We start from the raw sequence: 24,904 nt of genomic DNA on the forward strand, positions 1-24,904 counted from the left end.
AGACCTGCAGAAACTATTCTACAACATCTAGATTCAAATCTTACATAATATTGCATCAAAAAAGTTGCAGATTCAAATCTCAGTTGATGAACTTCTTGGATAATACTTGCTAATACAAGTTGTTAAATGGTCCCAAAATCACACCAACATCCTTATCTGAGAATAAACGTATAGAACATGCGGCAGATTAAATTCGAGAGCAATTTGATTCAATCCAATCATCGCGAGATGTCGAAGGACAGCATGATGTTCGAGGAAGAATCACCCTCACCAAAGGTACCACTTGTGGAGCATTCAACTACCGTCAACAAACGGTCTCCCTCTTCTTCGTTCTTTTCAACCCAAGGATGCTTGCTGGATGTTCTCAGCCCCTCCAGCTCCATGGCGACTTCCTTCATCGCAGGTCTTTCTTCCCACTTCAAGCTGAGGCATCGGGTCGCAAGCTCCGCAACTCCTAGAAGCAGCTCAGGAGATCCTTCTTGGACCAAACGTTGCTCCAGAATTTGGTGAAGACGGCCTTCCTTTACATGAGAACCGAACTGCAAGGCGAGATTGGTGAACTCCATAGATTTTGCTGGTACTACTGGCTTCTCCCCCGTGAGGAGCTCGACCAGAACCACCCCAAAACTGTAGACATCACTCTTGTCGGTGAACATGCCGGTGAGGAAGTACTCAGGATCCACGTATCCAAAGGTCCCTCGGATCAATGATTCAAATGCTTTCTGATTGAAGGGAACCAGCCTCGAAGTTCCGAAATCAGATACTTTCGCCGTGTAGTTCTCATCCAAGAGTATATTGCTGGGCTTGACATCTCTGTGAATAATAGGCACGGAGGCTGCGGAGTGCAGGTAAGCCAGCGCTCCTGCTACTTCTGCTGCGATCCTCAGACGGCACTCCAAGGACAGCGAGGCTTTGCCACCTTCACTGTGTAAGATGTGAGCGAGGGATCCATTGGGCACGAATTCAAAAACGAGCAGTGGGACTCTGGTTTCCAGGCAGCACCCCAAGAGCTTCACCACATTTCTATGGTTGATCTGGGAAAGAACCACCACCTCATTTATGAACACCTCGATTTCGCTATCGTCAGATATTCTGGATTTCTTGATCGCCACTATTCTTTTGTCTGGAAGAATTCCTTTATAGACTGTCCCAACACCTCCCTGGCCGAGGATGCGGCTCTCCAAGTAGTTGTCGGTTGCTGCTAAAAGCTCCTCTTTGGTAAACATCCTTGTCACTGGGGCACTACCCTTTAGTGAAGAGAGTTGCTGCTGTAGCAGAATACCTCCATTTTTTTTGAAGAACTTCTCCTTGAGCTTAATGTGTCTTCTCTTCTTGGTAATCAGATAAAGCAAAGAACTGAGGACAGCCAGAACTAAGAGACCAAACCCTGAGCCTGCAAGAATAAGTAGAGATAAATTGGAAGTTTATATACATATGAAACCAGGCTCTTTCACCTGCAATGAATGTCATGCACGAAGATCTAATAACACTTGGTTAATTTGGTTTGGTTTGGTTGTGTAGAGACCCTTACCTAGAACCCAGTGGAGGAGCTTGGACATAGATTTGCAGCCGCTTCCATTTTTCTTGCCATCCCCATACATGTGCCAAGGACAATAGCAGGTATAGCTTCCTGCAGGGATATTCTCACATCTTTCTACGCAGGGTGAAGATGTACATTCATCAATATCTACAGAGTAGCCATCAAGATGTTAGTCAGAAAGAGTACTAAGATATTCCCACTTGAGCATGCAAGCAGAAATCTAAATAACATAAGTCAGTCACCAAATCTAACAAGTAAATGGTTCACCACCTTTACCCCTCTCCTCCACCGAATCTAAGATAATAAGGCTCCGTTTGAAAACATGGAATTGAGGAGAAAGGAAAAGAATGGAATGGAAGGGAAAGTTAAAAATTTTGATATTTGAAAGTTTTTTAATGGAGGGAAAGAAAAAGAAAAGGAGAAAATAGGAGGGAATAGGAGGAAAAATTTTGGGCTCCAATTCTCCCATTTCTTTCCTCTCATAAGTGGAAAGATTTGGAGAGAAAGAAATTGAAACTTAATATTTTTTTATAATACCTATTTTACCCTTAAATTAAAAAAGTACTAAATTAAAAGGACAAATATATCCTAAGGCATCTTTTGTTTTAACCTTTCATATGTCATCTCCACCTCTATATACCCATATACTGCATCTCTATGGAAGAAATAAAATTTCGACTCTTTGGGTCAAAAATTGTAGCCGTGGACCCAATCTGACCCGACCTGATTTTCTAGTGGGTTGGGCCTGGGTCTAAAATTAGGACCCGAACAAGGATCCAGATTAGGTCGGGGTCACTCATGATCCGATCCATCCCGATCCATTTGCACCTCTACTCATAAGTATGCCCCTTTTATAATAAGGGTATTTTAGTAAAAGTGTTAAAGAGGTATACTTTCTTTTCTTTTCTCTCCAAATTTTCAAACAAGAGGATGGAAAGTACTTTCTCTTTCCTCCTAAAACTCCCAAACAAGAGGAGAGGAAAATCTATTCTATTCCTTTCTTTTCTTTTTCCTCCCCATTAAAGTTTTCCATTCTTTTCTTTTCTCCCCAAAACTCCCAAACGGAGGGTAAGGATGAAAATCGGGGAGGATGCTTGATTGCTAGAGGGAGGTCTAATTTAGAGCTACTTAAATACTGAGAACTGGACTGTTTAGGACGAGCTTCGGCCTGATTTTTGAGCCCACAAAATCAGGCGAGTCTAAAATTTAAGCCCGACCATTAAACGAGCCGGGCACAAGTTTACATCAACGCAGCCCAAACATGATTTTATATAATATATATTATATATATTATATATATTATAATATAATATAAAATATATATTATATAATGTGATAAAATATAATATAAAATTATCTCTTCAAGCACACCTTTCTTTTTAATTTTGCATCCTCACGCATGATCTCACAAGCTCTTGCACCACTCTACCCTAATTGTCGCCAACTTGAAAGGCTCCGAAGTATCTTATTATATATATATATATATATATATATATATATATATATATATATAAATTATATGATATCTATCTTTACTTGTTTATTCATTTTGAGCTGCGTATGAGCCAAAATCAAGCAAGCTGAGCCTAGCTCAATGTGGCTCATTTAACTTCCAAGATAAAAAGAAAAATGACTCGGCTCGGCTAGCTCAGAGGAAGCCGAGCTCAACTTGTTCTGAGCCAAGCATGACTTGGCTTACAACCTGCACGCTTATCTGCGAACCCTGAGCCCAATCTTGGATGTAAGTTTCACAACCCAAACTCGGTTTATCAAGTGGATCTCTAGTTTGACTGTTTGAGTAAGCTTGGCCATACCTTACCAAACTCCGAGGCTTGGGGTTGGCGATGGACCAAAAAGAGATGCCTGAGCTTGGTGAAAGAGATGCCTGACCAACTCAGAGAAGGACCAGTCCAACCATAACTTGGGACAGCGCACAAACATGCCCTCATTGCCCTGGTGTCCTGATCCAACCAATAAGAACTTCTGAGCTTTTCCAGAAAGTGGGATAGGAATTAGGCAACCCATTCCCAAGTCTTAAAAGGTGTGATCAGTCGAGTAATCAACACTCAAAATAAAATGAACGTGTTGTTGTTCTGCCGAGAGGGGAATAGCCCAGCGGATTATATATGGGTAGGCAAAGTAGTATTAGGCTATATTAGCTCAAGAATTCATTTAACCACACAAAGCCCAACCGTGATCTTCCTGATGCCTAGAGATTCAAATTCACGATCAAGGTTTGAATAGACATCAAAAAGTTGCAGAGTTTATAGTATTAATAAAACATGGTTGTCATTTGCATAGTCTGATTGGATTTTTTTTTTTTAATGAAATAACTATTATTAGATGTTTTAATGGAACGATAACTAGCAGTAATGGAAAACTAGATAAAGTTGTGATCGGTAGTCACTATCTTCGGTTGAAAGAGTGGGATTCTATGAGTTGTACATGGTGTGCTTCGGAAATTATTCAAGCTATATATACCAGGAGCGGGAAGTTCAGAGGGATCTCTCTCATACAACAATTAATGAAAATATTCTAGATAATTAAACACCTGGCGAGACCTCCCAACCAAGATTTGAACCTCGGATGGAAGAGCACGGTGCGTATACTCAGTTTTGCCAAGTCAAGACTGAATTAGCGGTGAGGGCGACCTACACCGCTTACCGGATATGGCTGGCGCGAAACGCATGAACTTTTGGGGAGTGTACCTCCCTCCGGAGGTGGTGGTGGAGAGGGCTAGGATGCTTGCAGTGGAGGTCTCTCAGGCGGACCACTCGGATAGACCTTTAACAGCTTGGGACATCTGGGGCTTTACATTTGCTCTTAGAGCGCCCCATATGGTGTTTTTCACCTGAAAGTCCCCACTCCTGAGTTTCCTCAAGATCAATTTCGATGGTTGCGTCCTGCAGGGCGGCGTGAGGGTTGGTGCGGGCTTTGTGGTGAGGAGCCCAGACTCTAAAGTGATTGCTGTCGAGGGTTGCCAGCTGTTTGACACCTCGGTGCCCGAGGCTGAGTTAAGAGCGGCTTGGTCTGGACTGTGTTATGTGCGGCATGCTTTGCATGCTAGGATGGTCCTCTTGGAGGGTGATTCTGCGACGATCATTGGGTGAATCCGACGGGCGTCGAGGGGGAGGGGATCAGTGATTACCATCCATTGCTGAGAGATATTTGGGCTATAGCTCGAGAGGGGCTAGTCATTTAGGTTAAGCATGTCTTCCGAGAGACCAATGAGGCTGCAAACTTGATGGATTCTTTTGCGGCCCACTACTCGGAGTACACCTATGGATGGGTGAGGTGGAGTTGCCTAGTGCTCTTCGAGATATTTTGTTTTTTGATTTTCTTGGCTGTATCCATACACGTTTGGTATGATACTTCCATTTTAGCAAAAAAAACAAAAAAAAAAGAAGAAGAAGAGAGAGAAAAGAAAGAAAGAAAGAAAAAAAAAAAAGACCGGGCTACCGGGAAGAGAAACGGAATTACCTTGGCATCCGTCTTCTAGATAAGGGTTGCGTTCAAATCCTTCCGAGCAATTGCAGCGGTATCCCCCTCCGTTGGTGGAGTTCACGCAGTAGCTGTTCTCGGCCTTGCACGCAAAACTCGTCTGGTTATTGCGAGCTTCCTCGCAGCTCTTGTCCCGTACGGCCCAGGACAGCGTCACCGGGATCTTTTCCGTGCTGGCAAGACGAGAGAAGCTGTCGACGCTAAAGTTTAGCCGTCTCTCATCAGCCAAGAAACCGTAGCTGCAAGGATTGAAATCCCAACACTTGGTGTGGTTTTGGTAGCTGTCGACGTGGACCTGGAAGGACCTGAGTTCATTTGGAATAAATGTTTCGCAGCAGCCGATGCCGTTGCAGGTCCCATTAGTGATGTAGCTGGTGCTATTGCACAGCGACAAGCACCCGGTCTCGAACTTCATCTCCATGTCCGCGAGGCGTCCGATGGTGTCGCACCCGATCGCCACGAACTTGTTGCGGGTGCTGGAGAACTTGTAGGGCTTGTAAAGCCGGATTCTCGGGGACGTGCTATTGAGGCGACTGCCATTCTTGGCGTAGCAGTCACGGGCTATATGGTTATTGACGACCACCAGACCCTGGAAAAGCAGGATCTCTTCGACATCGATGTTGCCACGGCCAAGGAAGGCCTTGGGAGGGTTGAAGGATGTGTTGCATGTGATTTCAAAGCCATGGAGGAAGCAGCCTTCGCCGATGCCGAAAGGGTAGGGGATGCTGACGTTTCCGCACTTCGCCTGGCAGCCGGACCGAGCGATATGCCGTGCTCCTGATGCTGCTGCAAGGCTCGCCAACTGAACAAGAAGCGCTGCTTGCCAAACCATTCTTAATTTCTAGCTTCTTCCTCACAAGGGGCTAACTGCTGCTCCGTTTGCGGATCTATTTTGGGCTATGGTACGTATCCTTTTAATTGACACAGCTCCGGCGTCACGGCTGCGTGCTCACTTGATTGCGAAGAATAGTCGACGGCTGCCCCACTCGGACGACCTCCATTATCATCATAGCCCGGCAAATCAATTCCCACAGTGCCAGAACGACGCTATAGCTAAAGGCGAAGTATGACAGCGATGGTGTTCTGATCAAAGTACGAGTAATTTATATTAAACAAGGTGCGACGAAGACTTCAAAGTTTGATGTTTACTTTTAGTCAACCTAGAGTATTTCTGGCCGTCAGATTCGGTGAGCTTCTATGGATGGATGTCTTGGATCCTCCGCGTGTTTTGCATGGGTTCGGGTTGGTGAACCTTCGGAGCAAAGGAAGGCAGACTGATCTTCCTCAACAATGTGCGCACGGCTCTTAAGGCACTCGAAACTTTTTTTATCGATCTATCTGCATATATCTCGAAATAACTATTGTATGATCCAATAGTGGACGTATGGAAAAAAAAAAAAAAAAAGCTATATATATGGATGGTTAATACATCACCTATCTTGAAGATAATATAGATCAACTTATGGGGTTCGTCGAGCTAGCTTGTTTGGTATGCCAATTAGATCATCCATCCAAATGTGCACCATCCTTTATTCCTCCATAATGCATTATAAAGGATCCAAACTCATGAGAATTCTCATGGAAAAAAGATTTCACGATCGATTGGCTAGCTGCAATTACTAAATCTGATCATGCATAGCCTTATGAGCCACGCTTTAAGGTGTTGAAAGGCACTTGGGCGTTCACAAGTACTATTCCCGTCGTATGAACAAAGCTTAGGGATTCGGAGAAGAGTATATATAGAGGATAAACAGCATTGCTACGGGGTAAATATCTGGGATTGGAGGAATAAGTAGAGCATCAATTGGATGACTTACGGAATATCTGGAGGACCACCCCCGGCCCACTGAGGAGATCAGTTACTCTGAAGATGGATAAAATATGGATGTGGATAAAAAGGATACCATCTTCTAGAAGCTTTCATTATTTTTATGCCAATAATTGAGGCACAAAGCCCCAATCGGCTTAAATCAAGTGATGGTCGACCAAAGTCCCGCGAGGCTAAAGTCTTCCATTGGGGTCCATCAAAGAATAGAAACCTGAAGATAATTTCAAACTAAGGAATATTCACGGTGATGCAATACGTAAGTTGAGCGGGACAGCAGAGGAGAAGATAAAACATGAGTTCTTGGGTAGACGTTCACCGATGAATAAAGAACCAATGAAAAGGGAGTGAATTGAGACTCGCTCTATCCTGTCTACTATTACTAGTTAGGTGGCCATCAGAGGTCAACAATAAGAGAGGTCAACAAATTAAAGAGAGGTCACAAAGATTCATAAAAAAAAAAAAGGAGAGAGAGACGTCAACAAAAACTACTAGAAATGGCATTTTTGTTCAACAACGATGACCTATGTATAACCCTCCTTTTTGAAAAAGAAAAATGGGGTGTTAAAAAAGGCCTGTCAGGTGGATCTTAAGGTATTGAATGGCTTCTGAACTGGCCTGTATATTGGAGATTTGCTATTGGTTAGGATTTTGTGTTAGTCCTTGTATATAGTTAATTAAATGTTGGTCTCCACATCATTAAATCTATTTCTCTACACACTTATATATGTTTTGCATACAATTGTATATAAATACGTAAACAGCTAGAGATTAAGATGTAAAATGATCATCAAAATCAAGAGATGAGATACAACATTTTTAGACAACGAAATATTGGTCAGTGTGAGGCAGACCTGCAGAAACTATTCTACAACATCTAGATTCAAATCTTACATAATATTGCATCAAAAAAGATGCAGATTCAAATCTCAGTTGATGAAGTTCTTGGATGTTAATATTAGTGACCTGAGTTTGAATCTACCGGACTTCTACTTGTTCTAGTTCTAAAAAGTTAAAATTAAAAACAAATGTTATGCAACCTCCTGCGAGGACTTCTATACCGGAGATATTTATTCATTCTGGTTGAGTATCTTACTAAAGTGGCTTTTCGTTGAAGCCACCGGGCACTACAACAAAAAATCTGTTTGCCGACCCTATATTGCCGACGCTAGATAAAAGCGTCGGCAATTTTTTTTCTTGCAACAGTAAATGCCGACGCTTTTGGAAAGTGTCGGTACAAAATCTTCCGCCGACGCTTTTGATAGCGTTGGAGCGTCGCATTGTGTAATCACCGACGCTTATAAGCGTCGGCATAAGGGATAAATGCGACGATGCTTATAAGCGTCGTCGGACTTCATTTCTCCCACAACAAAACCCGATCGACCCTCTCCCTCCGCAGCCTTAAATCCCTACTATCCCTAGCTCGCTCACGCCGACCGACTCCCCCCTCCCTCCGCCGATCTCAGCCATTCCCCTCCTTCGAGCGACCCCAAATCGCGTTCCTCCGCCGCATCTCCTTCCCCTCCTCCCCCTCTCCGTTGGCCTCCTCTCTGTGGATATCTCCCGCCTCCTCCGCCGCAGAGCACTCACGCGGCGTTTGAAGTTTGGAGCCGGCAAGGACAGGGACAAGGCCAGGTTTGGGATCTTCTTCTCTTGCTTCGATCTTTAAATTCTAGATGTTCTGGATCTTTAAATCCGTGCTTGCCACCGCCATCCACACCGGCAGAGCCTGAGGGTAGCTATCCTCCTCCGCCGCCTGGGATGCCGAATTCTGAATACTACCCTCCATCATCAGGTTCATGGGTTTGCTCACATTGTTACTGGGATTTCTTCTATGCTAGTCCATATATATGTTGTGTTTTTCTTTCTACTAGTTCGTAACTTCTGTTTTTTTTTAAAATTTGAAGAACTATTGGTGCTTTTGGTTGATGTATAACTATAGGGTAAGGTGGTTTTCTTCTGCATATTTTCAAATTACTGCTCATAGATTACGTATTAGAAGCTAAATGATTGAGGAGGTGATCGCAGAGGGGAAAAAGATGCTGGAATGTTTGAGTGAAAATCTGACCTTGCCTACGGGACTCCTTCCCCAATTCATGGTGGATGAACAGGTCTTCGCTCGCAAGTCCCGACTCAGACCAGTATACTACGGAACACAGACCTGCTTTCTGTTGATATTTCTGTTGATATGCTGTTGGATTTGATTTATGCGAGGATCTGATACTATATTCTAACTGAAAATTATCATCCCGACCCAAAACACTTCTTGATCATATATGTTCACATCAATATCAACAGAAATGGAAACATAAATGAAGCCATAGTCAAAAATTATGGTAATTATATGCAATGGCATCATCAGTTTCTTCTGTTGGATTCATCATACAGAAGAATATAGAGACAGATAGAGATAGATGAAGTAGAGGGGTGTGGTTTAGGTATTTTTTGAGATGGCTCCAGGACAAATTTACGAAACATGAGGCCAGCACTTTGGATTGTTCATAAAGTTGCAGAACAGTGAGGGCCTGAGAAAATAAAGTGGATGCGCCAGTATGAGAATGATGTGATGGTTTTGGATTAATACTAGAAAGGATAAGGTAAGAATTAAGGAATGCGAGAGAAGTGCGTCAATTCCACTTGCTGGTGACAAAATCAAGGGAGAACCGACGAAGATGGCATGAACATACACAGACTAAAGTGGACCTGGTAAAAAGGAAAAGCTCAAGTCTTGTCGGGTTAATTGTATTGGTAGTGGGCGCTTACTGGTCTGATACTAAATATCAGCTCTTATTAACTATGCTTTTCTAAGCTGATATAAATTGATATATCTCGGATATCAGTTAATATGATTATCTGTTATCTATGGCTTTTTAATCTCTTTTTTACTATCCTTTTACGGCTTTTTGTTTGCTAATATAAAGGTGCCAACTAGTACAATTGGTAAAACAAGACATTGGGGCTTGGTTTCAATGACCTGGGTTGTTTCAAATATCATTCTTCTTAATCGCGAACTCTATACTCCTAGAAATTAGTTTCTTGAACTTGGATATTTCTTGAAGAGTTTTACTTCTACCATCATCAAGCACTCGAAGGCAAAGTAGCTTAACATAAAATTTCATTTATCTAATTTTATATCATTTTTTCCTCAATAATTGTATTAGCTGTCCATGCATCTCTAAGCTTGCAGGTAGATGGTTTTCTATTGGATAAACCTGAATATTCAGATTAGGTGTGGCAGTACCTTTATGTGTCTCTTGCGGACTTCTAATAATACAAGTTTATTGCTTGGCCCCAGTTGATATGTGTTTCAAAATGTAATTAGTAGAAAGGAAATTTTGGCTTAGAAAACATGTTACCTTGAGGTGAGGAAAACGACCTCAAGACACTTAAACAGTAAATATATGCATAAATTAAAATCTTTATTAGATAAAGCAAACATGTAATCTTTATGGAGAAAATCAAGTAGTATGAAGTATCAACTAAAAAGGAAAATCATTTTATAAGTATCTCTCTTTTATTGACCAATAATCAATTTTAGGAAATGATATCAGAATCACCTAACTTACAACTCGAGGAAACGACATTAAACGACATTACAAATGCGAATAACTCTCCAATACTAATTTAAATGCCAATAACTCTTCAATACTAATTTGTTCCACCATCAAGTATAAATGTGGAGTTAGAAACTAGGCAGTCTGATACGTGCAGTTCATTTCAAGTCATGGACATAGTCAAATATGAATTTCTGCTACTCTAATATTGTATATTGTTTCTATACTATGTTGGCCTCTTTTAAAATCAAGTATATGTTTCTTGCATTTGGTATTTGGATGTAAGTGGGTTGTATAAACCCAATTTTCAAAAAAGTAAGAACTGTTGATATGATTAGTATTTCTCCCCTCCCTGAACATGCATTTGCGCACCCCTGGATACTTGTTTAAATCCCTGAACTGTTGATATGTATGGAATTGCCCCAGGATTTTTTTCCCTGGCTGACTTGGCTCCTGTATGGATAATTGTACCTGTACATTTTTTTGGTTTATTCTACCCTATAATGATTTTATAGGGTTAAAAAAAAACGATCTCCTGCAACCCAATCCGCAACCCTATAATGCTTGAAATTTTCTGTCTGCTCTGGCCTAGTTGGAGAAAAGGTTTGTGCTTCATCCATTGTTTTTAATATTTTATGATTTATACATTAGTTACTCTTGCATTTTTAAACAGATTTCAATTGCTTAAGTACTTGCTTAGGTAACAAAATGCACCGAGGAAAACGATTCAGAGATGTGGAGTTCCAGCAGTCTCAGGTGGGATCTTCTTCTGCTCAGTCCATGCGATCCCAGCAGCCCCAGCAGCACGAGTCCGAGTCTCAGCATGAGTTCCAGTCTCAGCAACATCCAGGCCAGGAGGTTATGGATGACTTGCATATCCAAGGTAATTTGATTTAAAGTGCATATATTAAGTTCATTTACAATCTAATTATTTTAATTAATTTACCTCCAATGTTTTAATTATTATTTTTTATAGATGAACAAGTGAGAGTGAGGTTGACACGGGGTTCCTCTCGAGCACGGGATGTGTGGCAGCTTCGTGAGGATGAGAAGATGGTCGTCGAATGCAACGAACTAGGGCAGCCCATCAAGAGGGCTGGAAGCCTTTTATCAAGTTTCTTAGGATCAGTTGCGCGTAGGGGTCAGTTGTGTCCGCTCAACTATCATAAGTGGAATGATATGCTTCCTTCTTATAAAGTTGAGCTTCTTAAATTTGTACAGGTAAAGAATTGAATTTAATATTGTTAATTTGATAGCTACTGTATGTTAATTTGCTTACTATTATAAATTTAATTTTTTGATTTAATATTATTATAACATTCTTTTGTTTTGGTGTAGAAAAAGTTTGTGCTCCCTCCAGAGAGCCATGATTGGGTGCTAAAGTCCCTCAACCGCAAATGGAAAGAATATAAGTCGAAGTTAAAGGCCGACTGGAAGCGCGAGGGTATGACAGAGGAGGAGGTTGCTCGTGTTTGTCCTCCTGATGTATACCATCATCAGTGGAGGGAGCTTGTTCACTATTGGTTTTCCGAGAGAGGACAGGTTGTGTATTCTCTCTCAATACCTTATATAATGTTTAATATATTTAATATATTACAATGTTTAATTTTTTCGTGGTAGACATATTCTGACATTGGTCGAGCCGCACGAGCATCTTAGACAATTCCTCACACTTCAGGCTCGAAGAGTTATGCGAGGCTCAGAGCTGAATTCGTAAGTTTTTTTGAAACTTTTTGAAACTCTTGTATCATATAGCATGTATCATGATATAGTTCTATAAGATGAAACTCTTCCAATATACTTTTTGTTGTAGATGGAAGACCATGGGAGAAAACCTGGTGAGGTGGAGTTCTATAAGATGACTCACACCCACCGAGATGGCAGCTTTGTCCGAGAGGAGTCGAGAGATATAGTTATATGTATTTATTAATAATTTCTGCAATGATTTTTTATATATTTTAATTTTTCAAAAATTAATTTGATTGTTTTTGAGAGATATAGGACAGAGCTACATCCCTTATTTCAGAGCGTATCGGAGAGTCATCTTCAATCGGCAACACCAGAGGTGTCGAAGCTCAGGTGTTTACCGAGTTGATGGGCTCGGAGCGTTATGGTCGAGTGAGGGGTTATGGCGTTGGAGTTACCCCCACTCAGTTGTCTGCAGTGGGTAGATATACTCAAGATGTTAGACAGAGTAGTAGCACTGCAGAGGTTAATGATCTGAAGGCAGAGATAAAAGAGTTGAAGCAGAGCCACCAGACAGAGATGCAATCTTTGAGGGCTCAGATTAATCAGATTACATCTTTGTTGCATCAGTTTGTCCCTCCTCAGGTAAATTACTACATCTACTTGAACATTTTGCATAAGTATCATATTTTTCTTAAAGAGTTTAATAATTTTCGTATTCTTAACTGCTTTAGTTTTTTTATTACAGGTTCCTGATAGTTCATCTGCACGTAGAGATGGTGATGCTAGCGACCCCTGGAGCATTTATTTTGGAGTTTATATGTATTTTTTTATGCTTTTTGAAGTACATTGTAAACGTAAATTGATAGTATGAATGTAATTTGACAATATGAATGTTTAGATAAATATGTTTGATTTTGTGTATATCTCGCTTAGTGTGTGTGGCTTTGATTTTGTAAACAGGGTTTAGAAATTTTAAAAATTATTTTTTAAAAAAAATTAATATTCTAACGACGCTTTAAAGCGACGCTAATGATGGCTCAGGTATAGTTTATTTGCTCCTTGTTATCTCCCTAATTTCCCATAGGCTCTCATTGTAACTTTTTTCATTTGTATGCAGATTGAGGTTTTGAGGAAGAAGGGGCATTCTTATTCAGAGATTATTAATGAGAGTGTGATCGAATCAGTGGATTCATTGAATCCTTTTATGCATGCTCGTGGTGTCTCTTTCATGGTGGATAACTGTTCCACAACTGCACGTCTGGGATCAAGGAAGTGGGCACCACGATTTGATTACATTCTCACCCAGCAGGCATTTGTAGCTGTCGACAAGTATGCTTCTCTTAATCAGGACCTCCTCAGCAGTTTCTTGTCTGATCCAGTACACGGTGCCATCGAAGTTTGCGCACAGTTGAGGCCAACAATTGACATATCGGTGCCTCCTGATGCAGATTTTGTCCGCCCTGAGTTGCGGTAATCCAGCAATTAAAATAAGATCATGGAACTCTGCAGAGATGCATGCAACATCGCAGGAATGTTTTAAGAGGTTACTCCTAGGATTTTACCTTTTGGCATATTTACTTGTATGACAGACTACAGATATTAGGTTTCTACAAATTCTGCTATTCTGAGAGGTGTCATGAATTGACCTGATGAATTTTTGATTGACAGTGATTCTGGATGCGCTAGAGGCCTTTTGTTAGCCTTGATGGATGGTAGTCTTTCTCGACTGTGAGGGATAACTTTGTTGTTAATGTTAACTAGCTCATTGAAATGCGGTTTCATGTTTTGTTTCTTCCTGTATGAAATGAGGTTTGTCCTACTGGTCTTTTTTGTGTTTTATTGACCGAAAGGTTTGCCCTACTAGGCATTACCACTCTTGCTTAGTAACTAAGATTTTGGGTTCGATGATGCATCCAAAGTACTGACGTTTAGATAATTACCTGTACACTCTCCCCTCTCAAAAAATTGCTTGTCTAATCGACATCATATCGTCAAATTCTGGAGTACTGAGGTGATCAAGAGACTCCCTGAGAATAGGGTTCCTGAAGAGGATAGGGTTCAAAACTACAACTAGGGCATGGGGCATGGAGCATACCATCCCTATGGCTGTATCCCTAGCCTGGTATGGCCAATTTGACAATTAACGACGCTTTAAAGCGTCGCTAAAATTTCGACCAGAAATCAATTAGCGACGCTTTAAAGCGTCGTTCGCTACCGACGCTTTAAAGCGTCGTTAAATTACAGCTAGCGACGCTTTAAAGCGTCGCTAATTTTGCAATTGCCGATGCTAAAAAGCGTCGGGAAAGCCTTCGACGCTTTTCGATGCGTCGGAAAACATTTTCTCCACTGTAGCATAGGCGACGCTTTGCCGACGCTTACGAAAGCGTCGGGATGGTTTTTACCGACGCTTCAAAGCGTCGTTAAAGGCAAAAAAAATGCGTCGCTAATGACCATTATTCTTGTAGTGGGGGCATACTGGAGACAACGTCCAACGGTTTATGTTTTACTGCATGGCTTATTTCACTAAAAGAACTCAGACGTTTAGCAACAAAAAATTTGGCCATAAAATTGTTTACATTCATCATTACAAGATTTTAGTAACCAAAAGTATTTTGTCGCTAGGGTCGTGCACTATGCTAACCTCCGTGTCTTGTTTCTATGGGATCCATTCGTCATACTCTCATGTCCATGATTGGCCCACAAGAATGAGACACGATAATTAGCATGGTGCACAGCCATACTGGTGCATGTAGTGTGCGACATAATTTTTCATCTCCGAGATGAATGATATGGTGGCTATCTGACTTTATATAGATCTCTACAATGCAAAATATAGGGACTAGAGAGGTTGGCTCCCTTGCAAAATTTTATGCTCTATGACCCTTGTGTCTATTTTTTTTTTTTATTGATGAAAATTTTGGATTTTTGTAGCCTGAAACTGATTTCTCTGCATTTCTAGCAAATATTTTCTCATGAATCCTTCAAAAAAAGTTCTATTCTGTACGATATCTCTGCCGCGACTCCATGAGACCATGACATCACTTCCATCTCAGAACTTTTCTCTTTTTATTAAAAAAGAAAGCCTAGCAATTTATTCCAAACAATATAAAACTCAGTCTGTGGGCTGGCCCAACTTCTAGGACTGAAGATATGAAAGATCTAATGTTATATGCAAGATTTGTTCACACATTAAAGTTGATCGCACATATAACAAAGGTAACTAATTGTCATGTAGCACATGTTCCTTTTAAGGAAATGGAACCACAGGACCTGTACAATGGTAAATTGGATGTATCATCACAAGACTTGTTTGATAGTAGGTGAAACTTCCCAAGAGAGGAGCTCACAGGGTACCCTCTTCGTCCCATTAATTTCACTAATTCTGTTGACCAGATAGCCCCATGTTTTATCTATCCCATGAAATGTTTTCCATGGACTAATATTCGTCAATCTTAACACGGTCGCACCCTTTTTTATCGGATGTTAGAGCTGGAATTATTAGTCTGGGTTGGGTCAGGTTTCCATGTAGCATGGTCCTAGCTTAGATGATTTTTTTTTCAAGTTTTGATGAATTTTTCAAGATTTGGTCTGGGCCTAGACCCGAAATATTAAAGATTAAAGCCCGAACCCAACTCAAGCCCGAAGCCAAGGCCGGCCGAAATATCCAACATGCCCTATCCAAATCTAGCCCGATGCAGTGGGGACGGCACCACCCAACCGGAGGCTCTCAGGAAGAGAAATGATAAGGGAGTTGGGAAGGGAATTGTGAGAGAGAGAGAGAGAGAGGAGATGAGAGATGGAAAGGAAGGAAGGAAGGGTGAAGGGTTCCTATATTCCAGTTAGGTGGCAGACTGGGCTGAGCCATGTTGGGCTCGAGTCGGGCTAGCCTCATTGTTGTTTGGACTCCACTACCTGAAACTGAGGCCAAGCCTGACGGGCCTCAGGCCTGTCCAAGCCCAAATATAGCCCAAAGGAGAATAGAACCATATACCGAGGATACTACAAGCTATACTTGGTTCATAGCACAAGCAAATCCATTTATCTCAACCAATTTTAGATGATTAGGATTATTTCGTGAAAGGAAACGCAATTACTTTTAGTATTTCCAATTTTGATACACTCCTTTTCGGTTGCATTTTCTCGGACGATAGCCGGAAATGTTCAAAGCCCTGTCACGCCAAAATGCCCACCTATATTTTATTCACAATCTATCTTCCAAAATAATCCCAATTTCGGCAAATTTGGAGAACAAATGGCTGCTATATAACCATTATTCGAATTCGGACCAAGGTGGGAGAGCAGCTTGGACGACCCTAAGGTCTGCTAGAAGCGGACTGAGTAGGCTAGTTGAGGCGTCGGGCGCTGGTCTCCTCCACTGGATGGCCTTCAAGAAGTCCACTTTTGGAGAGTTTCTGGAGAGGAACCTTTCAATGCATATCAAGGCAACGATATGGAAGGGAGAGGATTTTAGTAGAGGGTCGCTTTGTGAGGTCCCCCAAGTTTCCCCCTTTATATAGAAAAATCAACTTTGTTGTTACCTGGGCCAACGTGGCGTAAAATGATGGATAGGCAATAACCAGTGATAGGATGTAGTGCAGAGATCAGTCCACGTGGGAGGCATGCCGCACAGGCCTGGCGCAGAGTGTGGTGCTGCCGCAATTACGGCCTGCAAGGTTGTCGGTTGTTAGGGCTGTCAGTCTTTGTCGATGCTCACTGATTGTTCTCCTCGGCTGGAGGTTCCTAAGCTGGTATGCTCCCCAGTTGAGGCCGACATCGTTCGCCTCGGTTTACATCTGAGGTCAATGAGATTGGTCTAGTTCGAGGTCGAAGTGCAATATTTTCTCTAGCAAGAATCAATAAGGATTTTAAGTTCATTATAAGATTACGACATTGTTGAAACCTCGGCAATTGATGTAGCTTATAAAAACAAATAGTAATGTCTCTTTTATGTTTTTTTTAGTTTTTTTATGCCGACTGCTAGTACTGTAGTGTCCAATGTTTATCTTGTTTACCTCGCCTTGGGCTCAGATTGTCTAATATATACTACTCTTCATATTCTAATAAGCTTGTCTTAAAGTACACAGGGTGAAGAAGTTACTCATAAACCTAAAGAAACAGAGCTAAAAAGAGACTTTAATGTAGTTTTTAGAACCTTTGGATCTGCCATGTTGCAGTCTCCCTTATTAAAATATTTGTAGAAGAAGAGAGAAAAAAAAAGTAATTTTATTTTTTTATTTCGGCACATCTCCGCAGTTATATATACTCGGACATTAAATAAAAAAATAATACTTACTGATGAAATTATTGTGTTTTTTAAAATTATTTTAACAAGATCATACTAATAAAAAAAATATTATAGGCTGATACATATTGTTACGTGACCTCTAAAATTATGCTAATATCGGAGGTACTATGTTAAAATATTTGTAGAAGAAAAAAAAAAGAGAGAGAAAGGTTTTTTTTTTTTTCTATTCCAACACATTTGGTATATCTTAGAAATAATATATACTCATGTCCAAACCCTATAAAAAAAAACTGCATACAAGTTGTTATGTGATGTTCAAAATTAGACAAACATCCTTATCTTGAAAATAAAGATATAGAACATGCAGCATATTAAATCCCAGAGCAGTTTGATCCAATCCAATTACCGCGAGATGTCGAAGGACAGCATGATGTGCGAGGAAGAATCACCCTCACCAAAGGTACTTGTGGAGCATTCAATTGCCGTCAAACGGTCTCCCTCTTCTTCGTTCTTTTCAACCCAAGGATGCCTGCTGGATGTTCTCAGCCCCTCCAACTCCATGGCGACTTCCTTCATCGTAGGCCTTTCTTCCCACTTCAAGCTGAGGCATCGGGTCGCAAGCTCCGCAACTGCTAGAAGCAGCTCAGGAGATCCCTCTTGGACTAGACGTTGCTCCAGAATCTCGAGAAGACGGCCTTCCTTCACATGAGAACCGAACTGCAAGGCGAGATTGGTGAACTCCATCGATTTTGTCGGTACTACTGGCTTCTCACCTGTGAGGAGCTCGACCAGAACCACCCCAAAACTATAGACATCACTTTTGTCGGTGAACATGCCGGTGAGGAAGTACTCAGGATCCACGTATCCAAAGGTCCCTCGAATCAATGATTCAAATGCTTTCTGATTGAAGGGAACCAGCCTCGAAGTTCCGAAATCAGATACTTTCGCTGTGTAGTTCTCATCCAAGAGTATGTTGCTGGGCTTGACATCTCTGTGAATAATAGGCACCGAGGCTGCGGAGTGCAGGTAAGCCAGCGCTCCTGCTACTTCTGTTGCGATCCTCAGACGGCACTCCAAGAACAGCGAGGCTTTGCCACCTTCACTGTGTAACATGTGAGCGAGGGATCCGTTGGGCACGAATTCAAAAACGAGCAGTGGGACTCTGGTTTCCAGACAACACCCCAAGAGCTTCACTACGTTTCTATGGTTGATCTGGGAAAGAACCACCACCTCATTTATGAACAGCTCGATTTCGCTATCATCGGATATTCTGGATTTCTTGATCGCCACGATTGTTTTGTCCGAAAGAATTCCTTTATATACTGTCCCGGCACCTCCCTGGCCGAGGATGCGGCTCTCCAAGTAGTTGTCAGTAGCTGCTAAGAGCTCCTCTGTGGTAAACAACCTTGTCACTGGGGCACTACCCTCTAGCGAAGAGAGTTGCTGCTGTAGCAGAAGACCTCCATTTTTTTTGAAGAACTTCTCCTTGAGCTTAATGTGTCTTCGCTTCTTGATCATCAGATAAAGCAAAGAACTGAGGACCGCGAGAACTAAGAGACCAAACCCTGAGCCTACAAGAATAAGTACGTAGAGGTAAATTGGAAGTTTATATACATGTGAAACCAGGCTCTTTCATCTGCAATGTATATCATGCATGAAGATCTAATAACACTTGGTTAGTTTGGTTGGGTAGAGAGCCTTACCTAGAACCCAGTGGAGGAGCTTGGATATAGATTTGCAGCCGCTTCCATTTTTCTTGCCATCCCCATACATGTGCCAAGGACAACGGCAGGTATAGTTTCCTGGAGGGAAATTTTCACATCTTTCTACGCAGGGTGAAGATGCACATTCATCAATATCTAGAGAGTAGCCATCAAGATGTTAGTCAGAAAGAGTACTAAGATATTCCCACTTGAGCATGCAAGCAGAGATCTAAGATAACATAAGTCAGCCACCAAATCTAACAAGTAAATGGTTTGCCACCTTTACTCCTGTCCTCCACCGAATCTAAGATAACAAGGGTGAAGATCGGACAGAATGCTTGATTACCAGAGCGAGGTCTAATTTATAGCCACTCAAATACCGGGGCCTCTGCTCGTACCTGAACCATTGTGGATGGGCTTCGGCTTGGCCTTTAAGCCCCCAAAATTGGATAAGTCTGAAATTTAAGCCCGACCAATAAACGAGCCGGGCACGAGTTTACATTAACGCAACCCAAGCCTGATTTTATATAATATATATTATAATATAAATATAAATATATATTATATAATATGATAAATATAATTTGAAATTATTCCATCACGCCCAGCCTCCTCTCTAATTCTCCATCCTCGCCTATGACGCCACGATCTCTTGCACCACCCTACCGCGCGTCATCGTCGCCAAGGGCTCAGAAATATCTTAATATATAAAAAAAATTATATGATATTTATCTTTGCTTGTTTATTAATTTTGAGCTGGGTATGAACCAAAATCGAGCTAGCTGAGCCTCGCTCAAATGCAGCTCATATAACTTCCAAGATTAATAAAAAAAAGAGAAAAAGAAAAAGAAAAAGAAAAGACTCGGGCTCGGCTATCTCAGAGGAAGCCGAGCTCAACTTAAATTTCTGAGCCAAACATGACTCGGCTCACAACCTGCACGCTTATATGCGAACCCTGAGCCCAATCTTGGATGTAAGTTTCGCAACCCAAACTCGGTTTATCAAGTGGACCTCTAGTTTGACTGGTTGAGTAAGCTTGGCGAAACCTTACCAAACTCTGAGGCTTGGGGTTGGCGATGGACCAAAAAGAGATGCCTGAGCTTGGTGAAAGAGATGCCTGGCCAACTCAGAGATAGACCAGTCCAACCATAATTTGGGACAACACACAAACATCCAGGGCCGGCCCAACCCTTAGGCGACTAAGATGGCCGAGGCTCCGGCCCAAAGAAGGCTCACCGCAGAAAATGCCTCAAAGATAAAATGGAAAGAAAATAAACCACTTTATGAGTTCACCTTAGGCCGGCCCACTGCAGGAAAGGCCGCAAAGACAAAATCACCTTAAGCCCCTAAATATATTGGGACGCTTCTTATTGGCTATTGCTCCCCGTCTATTTGTACGCGTCTCTTTGTGGTTGGGCCAGCCGTGGTGACCTGATCCAACCAATAAGAATTTCTGAACTTCTCCAGATAGTGGGATAGGAATTAGGCAAACCATTCCCAACTCTTAAAAGGGTGTTATCACTCGAGTAATCAACACTCAAAATTAAATGAACGTGTTGTTGTTCTGCCGAGAGGAAAATAACCCAGCTGATTATGAGTGGGCAAAGTAGTATTAGGCTATATAAGCTCAAGAATACATTTAACCACACAAAGCCCAACTGTGATCTTCCTGATGCCTAGAGATTCAAACTCATGATCAAGGTTAATTTGAACAGGGCTAATAGCCTAATATCCCCCAACAACGAGACATCAAAAAGTTTCAGAGTCTATAGTATTAAGAAAACATGATTGTCATCATTTGCATAGTAAAACATCTGATTGGATTTTTTTGTAATGAAATAACTATTATTAGATGTTATAATGGAACGATAACTAGCAGTAATGGAAAACTAGATTAAGTTGTGATCGGTAGTCGCCATCTTCAGTTGAAAGATTGGGAATATTCTATGAGTTGTACATGGTGTGTTTCTGAAATTATTCAAGCTATTAGCTATATATACGAGGAGCGGGAAGTTTAGAGGGATCTCTCTCATACAACAATTAAGGAAGATATTCGCTTTTTAATTAAACACCTGGCGAGACCTCCCAACCAAGATTTGAACCTCGGATGGAAGAGCACGGTGCGTATACTCAGTTTTGCCAAGTCAAGACGGAATTCTGGCTACCGGGAAGAGAAACGGAATTACCTTGGCATCCGTCTTCTAGATAAGGGTTGCCCTCAAATCCTTCTGAGCAATTGCAGCGGTATCCCCCTCCGTTGGTGGAGTTCACGCAGTAGCTGTTCTCGGCCTTGCACGCAAAACTCGTCCGGTTATTGCGAGCTTCCTCGCAGCTCTTGTCCCGTACGGCCCAGGACAGCGTCACCGGGATCTTTTCCGTGCTGGCAAGACGAGAGAAGCTGTCGACGCTAAAGTTTAGCCGCCCCTCATCAGCCAAGAAGCCGTAGCTGCAAGGATTGAAATCCCAACACTCGGTGTGGTTGCGAAAGCTGCTGACGTAGACCTCGAAGGACCTGAGTTTCTTTGGAATAACTGTTTCGCAGCAGCCGATGCCGTTGCAGGTCCCATTAGTGATGTAGCTGGTGCTATTGCACAGCGACAAGCACCCGGTCTCGAACTTCGACTCCATGTCCTCGAGGCGTCCGATGGTGTCGCACCCGATCGCCACGAACTTGTTGCGGGTGCTGGAGAACATGTAGGGCTTGGAAAGCACGATGCTTGTGGACGTGCTATTGCGGCGGCTGCCATTCTTGGCGTAGCAGTCACGGGCTATAAGCTTATTGACGACCACACGACCCTTGAGAAGCTGGATCTCTTCGACATCGATGTTGCCACTGCCAAGGAAGGCCTTGGGAGGGTTGAAGGATGTGTTGCATGTGATTTCAAAGCCATGGAGGAAGCAGCCTTCGCCGATGCCGAAAGGGTAGGGGATGCTGACGTTTCCGCACTTCGCCTGGCAGCCGGACCGAGCGATATGCCGTTCTCCTGATGCCGCTGCAAGGCTCGCCAACTGAACAAGAAGAGCTGCTTGCCAAACCATTCTTTCTAGCTTCTTCCTCACAAGGGGGGCTGAGTGCTGCTCCATTTGCAGATCTATTTTGGGCTATGGTATCCTTTAAATTGACAGAGCTCCGGCGTCACGGCTGCCCCACATTGACGAACTCCATTATCATCATAGGCTCATAGCCCGGCTAAGCAATTCCCCCAGCGCAGAACGACGCAAAAGCTAAAGGCCAATTATGACAGCAATGGTGCTCTTGCCGGAGTACGAGTACTTTATATTAAACAAGGTGCGACAAAGACTTCAAAGTTTGCTGTTTACTTTTAGTCCACCTAGAGTATTTCTGGCCGTCAGATTCAGTGAGCTTATATGGATGGATGTCTTGGATCCTCCGCGTGTTTTGCATGGGTTCGGGTTGATGAACCTTTCATGCGAAAGATAAGAGCAACGTCCATTTTGCACCATATATATATATATATATATATAGAGAGAGAGAGAGAGAGAGAGAGAGAGAGAGAGATGCGCAACACCCCACCTATCTTGGAGATAATATAGATGGCTGGGGCCCGTCCCTCAACCTATGGTGTTCATCGAGCTAGCGTGTTTGGTATGCCAATAAAATCATCCATCCAAATATATATGCACCATCCTCCGCAGTGCATTATAGAGGATCCAAACTCATTCTCATGGAAAAAAGATTTCACGATCGATTGACTGCAATTACTAAATCTGATCATACATAGCCTTATGAGCCTCGGTTTAAAGTGTTCAAAGGCACTTGGGCGTTCACAAGTACTTTTCCCGTCGTATAAACAAAGTTTAGGGATTCGGAGAAGAGCATATACAGAGGATAAACAACGTGCTACGGTAAATATCTGGATTTGGCGAACTACGTAGATCAAATAGATGACTTCCGGAATATCTGGAGGACCACCCCCGGCCCACTGAGGAGATCAGTTACTCTGAAGATGGATAAAATATGGATGTGAATAAAAAGGATATCATCTTCTTGAAGCTTTAGTTATCTTTATGCCAATAATTGAGGCACAAAGCCCCAGTCGGCTTGATTAAAATGAGGGACCAAAGCCCCGTTAGAGGCTAAAGTCTTCCTTTGGGGTCCATCAAAGAATAGACACCTACCTATATGAAGATAATTTCAAACTAGGGAATATTCATGGTGATGCAATACGTATGTTGAGAGGGACAGCAGAGGAGAAGGTAAAACATGAGTTCTTGGGTAGACGTTCACCGATGAAGAAAGAACCAATGAAAAAGGGAGTGAATTGAGACTCGCTCTACCGTTTCTACTAGTAGCAGTTAGGTGGCCATGAGAGGTCAACAAAAAGAGAGGTCAACAAATTAAAGAGGGGTCACAAAGCTTCATCAAAAAAAGAGAGACGTCAACAAAAACTACTAGAAATAGCATCTTTTGTTCAACGAAGATGACCTATGTATAACCGTCCTTTTTGAAAAAGAAAAATGCGGTGTTAAGAAAGGCCTTTCAGGTGGATCTTAAGGTATTGAATGGCTTCTGAACTGGCCGGTATATTTTAGATTTGCTATTGGTTAGGATTTTGTGTTAGTCCTTGCTGTTATATATAGTTAAATATTGGTCCACATCATTAAATCTATTTCTCTACACACTTATATGTGTTTTGCATGCAATTGTATATAAATACGTAAACAGCTAGAGATTAAGATGTAAAATGATCATCAAGATCACACTACAGAAAAAAGTACTTTTCGCGATTTTTCTCTGCCGACACTAAGTAAAAGCGTCGGTAATTTTTGCTAAGCGCCAAAATTTACCGACGCTTTTATAAAGTGTGAGTAGATCTGGCCTAAGACGATGCTGCAGAAAAATTATAAGATTACACCGACGCTTTTAAGCGTCGGCGGAAGCCGAAAACTTTCCAACCGAAGCCATCTCCCTTTTTTTTTTCTTTTTTTCCTTTCCAACGACGCTTTAGAAAGCGTCGTCGGAGGCCTGCAAATTCCTCCCGATCCCAACCCATCCAGCCGCCCCCCTCCCCTTCTCTCTCCGCCGCTCGCCCCCTCCCCCCTCCTCTCTACAAATCTCCTCCCCTTCTCTCTCCGCCGCTCGCCCCCTCCTCTCTACAAATCCCCTCCCCCCTCCTCTTCTCTCTCCGCCGCTCGCCCCCTCCCCCCTCCTCTCTACAAATCCCCTCCCCCCTCCCCTCCACCCTCCCGATCCCTCAAACCCCCTCCCTTATAAATCTCTAACCCTTTCCCCTGCTTGCCGCCGCTCGCCGCCGCTCGCCCCCTTCCAAGAAGCGAGAGAGAGAGAGAGAGAGAGCGGCCATGCTTCATAGATAGTCCGATGGAGCTTCTTCCCTCTTCTCCGGCGTCGGCTTCATGCCTTCTTAGGCCACCCAGGCCCCCGATCCCTCCTCCTTCTCCCCCGCCAAGGTACCAATTGCCTCTCTCTCTCTGTGTGTGGAGATCACGATCTCGATGTCTCGACCTCTGAATCCTTGTTCTCGATCATGCTCTCAATCTCAGATTCGCAGGGCTCAGGGCGCCGTCCCGCTGACCGTGAAGCAGATCGCCGAAGCCTTCTCGCCTCGCTCGAGGACGAGATCCGCGCCCTCCGGTCCTGGCAGTCCCGCCCGGAGCCAGAGTCGGGCTCCCCGGATTGGATCTGCGCCGGCCTCGCCCGGATCGAGTTCCTCCACGCCTCCCTCGATGACCTCCACCAGCTCCCCCAGGCCCAGGACACCCTCCACCGCCGCTCCTCCACCCCCTGGACCGACCGCCTCCTCGACGACTTCCTCCGCTTCGCTGACGCCTACGGCTCCTTCCGATCCATCCTCATCTCCCTCAAAG

At 42.8% G+C, this 24,904-nt stretch overlaps 3 protein-coding genes across 8 annotated transcripts; 2 read left to right on the forward strand and 1 right to left on the reverse strand.

The window, feature by feature from the left end:
• Positions 1–18: 18 nt before the first annotated feature.
• LOC113463060 (putative wall-associated receptor kinase-like 16) lies at positions 19–22,288 on the reverse strand. 6 transcript variants are annotated; one of them, XR_005506992.1, is made up of 5 exons: positions 21,244–22,288; positions 19,058–19,213; positions 17,761–18,925; positions 16,648–16,952; positions 16,235–16,521 (listed from the first exon to the last, which is right to left on the reverse strand). XR_005506992.1 is itself a non-coding variant. In XM_039116015.1 (4 exons), the coding sequence occupies exons 1-4, from the start codon at positions 22,139–22,141 to the stop codon at positions 16,803–16,805; spliced, it is 2,319 nt and encodes a 772-aa protein (XP_038971943.1). In that variant the 5' UTR covers positions 22,142–22,288; the 3' UTR covers positions 16,235–16,802. The 6 variants fall into 6 exon arrangements, 5 of the variants coding, with proteins under 5 accessions (XP_038971946.1, XP_038971944.1, XP_038971943.1 ...); XM_039116015.1 differs by having other exon boundaries at positions 16,235–16,902; XM_026806676.2 differs by having other exon boundaries at positions 16,235–16,952.
• On the forward strand, positions 10,926–12,136 carry LOC120104605. The gene is made up of 5 exons (XM_039116020.1): positions 10,926–11,023; positions 11,121–11,303; positions 11,397–11,641; positions 11,759–11,962; positions 12,041–12,136. The coding sequence occupies exons 1-5, from the start codon at positions 10,981–10,983 to the stop codon at positions 12,077–12,079; spliced, it is 714 nt and encodes a 237-aa protein (XP_038971948.1). The 5' UTR covers positions 10,926–10,980; the 3' UTR covers positions 12,080–12,136.
• On the forward strand, positions 12,240–13,032 carry LOC120104606. Its single transcript, XM_039116021.1, has 3 exons — positions 12,240–12,335; positions 12,422–12,751; positions 12,855–13,032. Exons 1-3 carry the CDS (start codon positions 12,279–12,281, stop codon positions 12,978–12,980), a joined length of 513 nt encoding a protein of 170 aa, XP_038971949.1. The 5' UTR covers positions 12,240–12,278; the 3' UTR covers positions 12,981–13,032.
• Positions 22,289–24,904: the final 2,616 nt, after the last annotated feature.

This window comes from Phoenix dactylifera, unplaced genomic scaffold, assembly GCF_009389715.1.
Source record: "Phoenix dactylifera cultivar Barhee BC4 unplaced genomic scaffold, palm_55x_up_171113_PBpolish2nd_filt_p 000046F, whole genome shotgun sequence".
NCBI classification, from domain to species: Eukaryota; Viridiplantae; Streptophyta; class Magnoliopsida; order Arecales; family Arecaceae; genus Phoenix; species Phoenix dactylifera.

What these genes read in the sequence shown, in the direction of transcription:
- LOC113463060 (XM_026806676.2), bottom strand. Translation starts at nt 22,141, where the DNA reads ATGGAGCAGCACTCAGCCCCCCTTGTGAGGAAGAAGCTAGAAAGAATG. An exon ending in TCTAGAAGACGGATGCCAAG is followed by an intron (nt 19,214 to 21,243) that starts GTAATTCCGTTT and finishes GCTACTCTCTAG; the next exon opens with ATATTGATGAATGTGCATCT. An exon ending in GCTCCTCCACTGGGTTCTAG is followed by an intron (nt 18,926 to 19,057) that starts GTAAGGCTCTCT and finishes TTATTCTTGTAG; the next exon opens with GCTCAGGGTTTGGTCTCTTA.
- LOC120104606 (XM_039116021.1), top strand. Translation starts at nt 12,279, where the DNA reads ATGACTCACACCCACCGAGATGGCAGCTTTGTCCGAGAGGAGTCGAGA. An exon ending in AGGAGTCGAGAGATATAGTT is followed by an intron (nt 12,336 to 12,421) that starts ATATGTATTTAT and finishes TGAGAGATATAG; the next exon opens with GACAGAGCTACATCCCTTAT. An exon ending in ATCAGTTTGTCCCTCCTCAG is followed by an intron (nt 12,752 to 12,854) that starts GTAAATTACTAC and finishes TTTTTATTACAG; the next exon opens with GTTCCTGATAGTTCATCTGC.
- LOC120104605 (XM_039116020.1), top strand. Translation starts at nt 10,981, where the DNA reads ATGCTTGAAATTTTCTGTCTGCTCTGGCCTAGTTGGAGAAAAG. An exon ending in AGCTTCTTAAATTTGTACAG is followed by an intron (nt 11,642 to 11,758) that starts GTAAAGAATTGA and finishes GTTTTGGTGTAG; the next exon opens with AAAAAGTTTGTGCTCCCTCC. An exon ending in GGTTTTCCGAGAGAGGACAG is followed by an intron (nt 11,963 to 12,040) that starts GTTGTGTATTCT and finishes TTTTCGTGGTAG; the next exon opens with ACATATTCTGACATTGGTCG.